This window comes from Solanum pennellii, chromosome 8 (assembly GCF_001406875.1).
Source record: "Solanum pennellii chromosome 8, SPENNV200".
NCBI classification, from domain to species: domain Eukaryota; kingdom Viridiplantae; phylum Streptophyta; class Magnoliopsida; order Solanales; family Solanaceae; genus Solanum; species Solanum pennellii.
In genome coordinates, this window is record NC_028644.1 from 58,386,958 (window position 1) to 58,390,122 (window position 3,165).

Consider the following 3,165-nt stretch of genomic DNA (forward strand, 5'->3'; position numbering starts at 1 on the left):
ACATAATTAAATTAAAATGAAGTTTGAAAAAAAAAAGGTGTTTAGGATAAAGGAATATAATTATTATAAGTAGCATTAAGTAAAAGATTTGGTCCACACCTTGAAGATTTCAAATAATAATAATAATAAAAAAAAAAATAGCAAGTACAATCTATTTAGTGGTAACTAAAGAGGGCGTGATAATCAAGGATATAATATAATTAACACGAAGGATAACAACAGCTTTATCACTTAAACCATCCACCTCATCCCTTCTAATCACTCTTTTCATAAATAATTGCTTAACTCACTCTTTAAGATTTCCTATTTTTATGTTTTTCCTTTAATTGATAAGTATTCACACAAATAGTATGGAGGGTGCTCTCAAAATTTTATTGTTTTTGATAATTTTTATATAATTTAAAATTTTATTATTTTTTAGAGTTTTATCTAGGATAAATTTGATTTAGTGTGATGAGTAACTGAACGCATTATATTTTGTATAATCTTACGAGTGAAATGTAGAGTGCACATAGATATTATCGTAACATGAAGAGCGTATAGAGGTTCTAGATCATTGAACTAAGACTTGAACAACTAATATAATTGCTAATAACAACTTTGGCTTAATCACAAAAGTAGAAAATAAAAATAGGGTGCAAAAAAATCCTAACATAGAATCAATTTCAACACCACACCACACGAATAAGACGTTGATATAACAAGTAAACCTAGAGAATGGAACTATTCTATCATGACAAAATACATGTCACATCAACCTTATCTTCCTATGAATTGATCATATCCCCCTAAATTGACACAAAACAATGAACTACTCACCCACTATGGCCTTTGCCCCTTGCCTCTTTCAAAACATACACAAAATCATCAACCAAATACAAGCAACTACATTTGATCAGAATTGTGCTAGAGTGATAAGTATCGATATGTACATACACAAAATTACCAACCAAATAAAAGCAACTTTACCTAGTTGATCGATCAAAATTGTGTTAAGAGTGGTAAGTAGTAAGAACTGAAATTTGATCGTGCAAATTCAAATTAAATCTGACTCTAACATGAATATGGAATACTTAATGACTTCTTTTTACTCTTCTTAGAAGAAACTTCTAAAATACATCAATCAAGCTGGCATTGTGGTCCATTTCCACTCAAGAACAAAACCTAGCTTTTCATTCCTTCATGATTGATTCAAGATTTTCTCCAACACATATCAAATGAAGAACTCTAGATTTTTTTAAAAAAAAACTAAAACATTATTCAAATCAAGAAACATTAAGCAAGAATGAGATACAAATTTGATAATCATATATACATAAGCAGCCCCTGGCAATTAAGAACCCTAAATCATCATCTTCTTCTTCTTTATGTACAAAATATTCAAAAAGTTCCCCCTAATACCCAAATAAGCAAACACAAAATAGAGATTAATAGGCTAATCTCTCCAGCCCAAACTACTAACTATTTACAATCAATAACAATAATCTTCAATAGTTACAAAAGTCAAGAGGCCTCGGATCCGGAAACCCATAACCGAACCCGGATTCATTTTAGCAGTTCGGAAACCCATCCAACATCCGGTGCACCGGAATCAAGAGAGTTCTCCATGCTTAGTTTAGCATAAATTCTTGCTCGGAGATCTCGGCCGGATTCTACCCTCTCCATCGCCGGCTCTTCTTCGCAGTGATCAAACACCGACGCTCCACTACGGGTCGGAGTTGTTGGCATACTCATGAATCCGGGTCGGAGTATTGATGGGCTACGAGGTGAACCAAACGCAGGAGAACCCATTTGCATACTACGCATACCTCTCACCATCCCAATCTGCATATTACGCATCGACTCCGCCAGCCCACGTGGAGTCATCGGAGGAGATTCAAGAGGCGGAGAAGACGAAAAAGATTCATACCCGACCCGACCCGGAGATCCATCAAACGAATCAGACGACTCGTTGAAGCTCCTCGGACTGTTCTGAGGCAAAACACGGAGTTGTTCCGGGGTGTGAGCGAAGAAGCAGACGCGCCGGCGGCAGTGGGTCCCATCTTTACAAGGCTGCGTACGATAGCGAGCAGGGTGTAGCCAACACTCAAATACGCCGTGAGCGTACTCACATGCATCACCTTTTTTACACTGACCTTTACGAAAATCAGGACAAGAAGTACCTGAGTAATGATACTTCCTTGGATCCCTCCGGCGAGCTTTCTCACCGGGATGAGCGTACGGACACTCCGTCCAGTCATGTGACCTTCCACGTGCACACTTCCTCACCTTAAACTCATACATCCTGAAATTATCACATGAAAATGCATCCACCGGAATATCCAACCCATCAGAGTCAAAAATCACATCGTTACCATTCGACGGCAGGTAACGCTGCAACGCCGTCAAAGCATCGAAAGCAGAATCAGGGCTACCGGAGAATGGGGAGTAAACATCAACCGTTGGATCATCGGTGACGTCCCAAGGAGGGATTTGGACGGTGGGAGGTGATCGGCCGATCATCATCATTTTTTTTTGGAGGGTTTTTAGTACTAGTGTTTATCTCTACTGCTTTTTGTTCACCATGGCTTCCGAAGAAGAAGATGGAGGCAGCAATATAAACTGCTTTATTAACCATGGTTAAGAAGTTGGGTTAAACTATGGTTAAGTTAAAATATCTACAGTTTAACCCTATCTAGTTTAAAATGGTAAAAATCTAATTAAGAAAAATAATTAGATATTATCCCACTTGGCCCGGATTACGAGGAGTGGTTCCCAATTCACCTGGACACGTCGCACACTATTTTTTTTTTGCTATTTATTTAAAATTATTATAATTTATTAAATCTTTTTCCTTTTTTGGCCGAACCCCAAATTAGAAGAAATAATTCATATTAGTATTAGTTTGTGTATTTAATAATATTTTATTTTAGCTTCTGTATAATTAATGTAAAATAATACTCTCTTAAGTAAATTATTAGACCTTTTTTTATAATTCAAAATAGATATTTAAAGTTTTTCCATATATGTTATTTCTTTAAATGAAGTTTGATATTTTATTTGTTATTTTTATTTATCATGTTTATTACGAAAATTATTATTTGATATAAGTATTTTACTAAACTATTTCTATTAAACAATGTCTTGAAAAATAATTTAAAAAATAAGTAATTAATGTTGAGGGTA

At 35.3% G+C, this 3,165-nt stretch overlaps 1 protein-coding gene across 1 annotated transcript; it reads right to left on the reverse strand.

Annotated features, from left to right (window-relative positions):
• Positions 1 to 1,240: 1,240 nt before the first annotated feature.
• On the reverse strand, positions 1,241 to 2,581 carry LOC107028950 (zinc finger CCCH domain-containing protein 20). Its single transcript, XM_015230200.2, has one exon. It carries the CDS (start codon positions 2,506 to 2,508, stop codon positions 1,546 to 1,548), a length of 963 nt encoding a protein of 320 aa, XP_015085686.1. The 5' UTR covers positions 2,509 to 2,581; the 3' UTR covers positions 1,241 to 1,545.
• Between the last annotated feature and the right edge of the window lie 584 nt (positions 2,582 to 3,165).

Coding starts and splice junctions, on each gene's coding strand:
- LOC107028950 (XM_015230200.2), bottom strand. CDS start 2,508: ATGATGATGATCGGCCGATCACCTCCCACCGTCCAAATCCCTCCTTGG.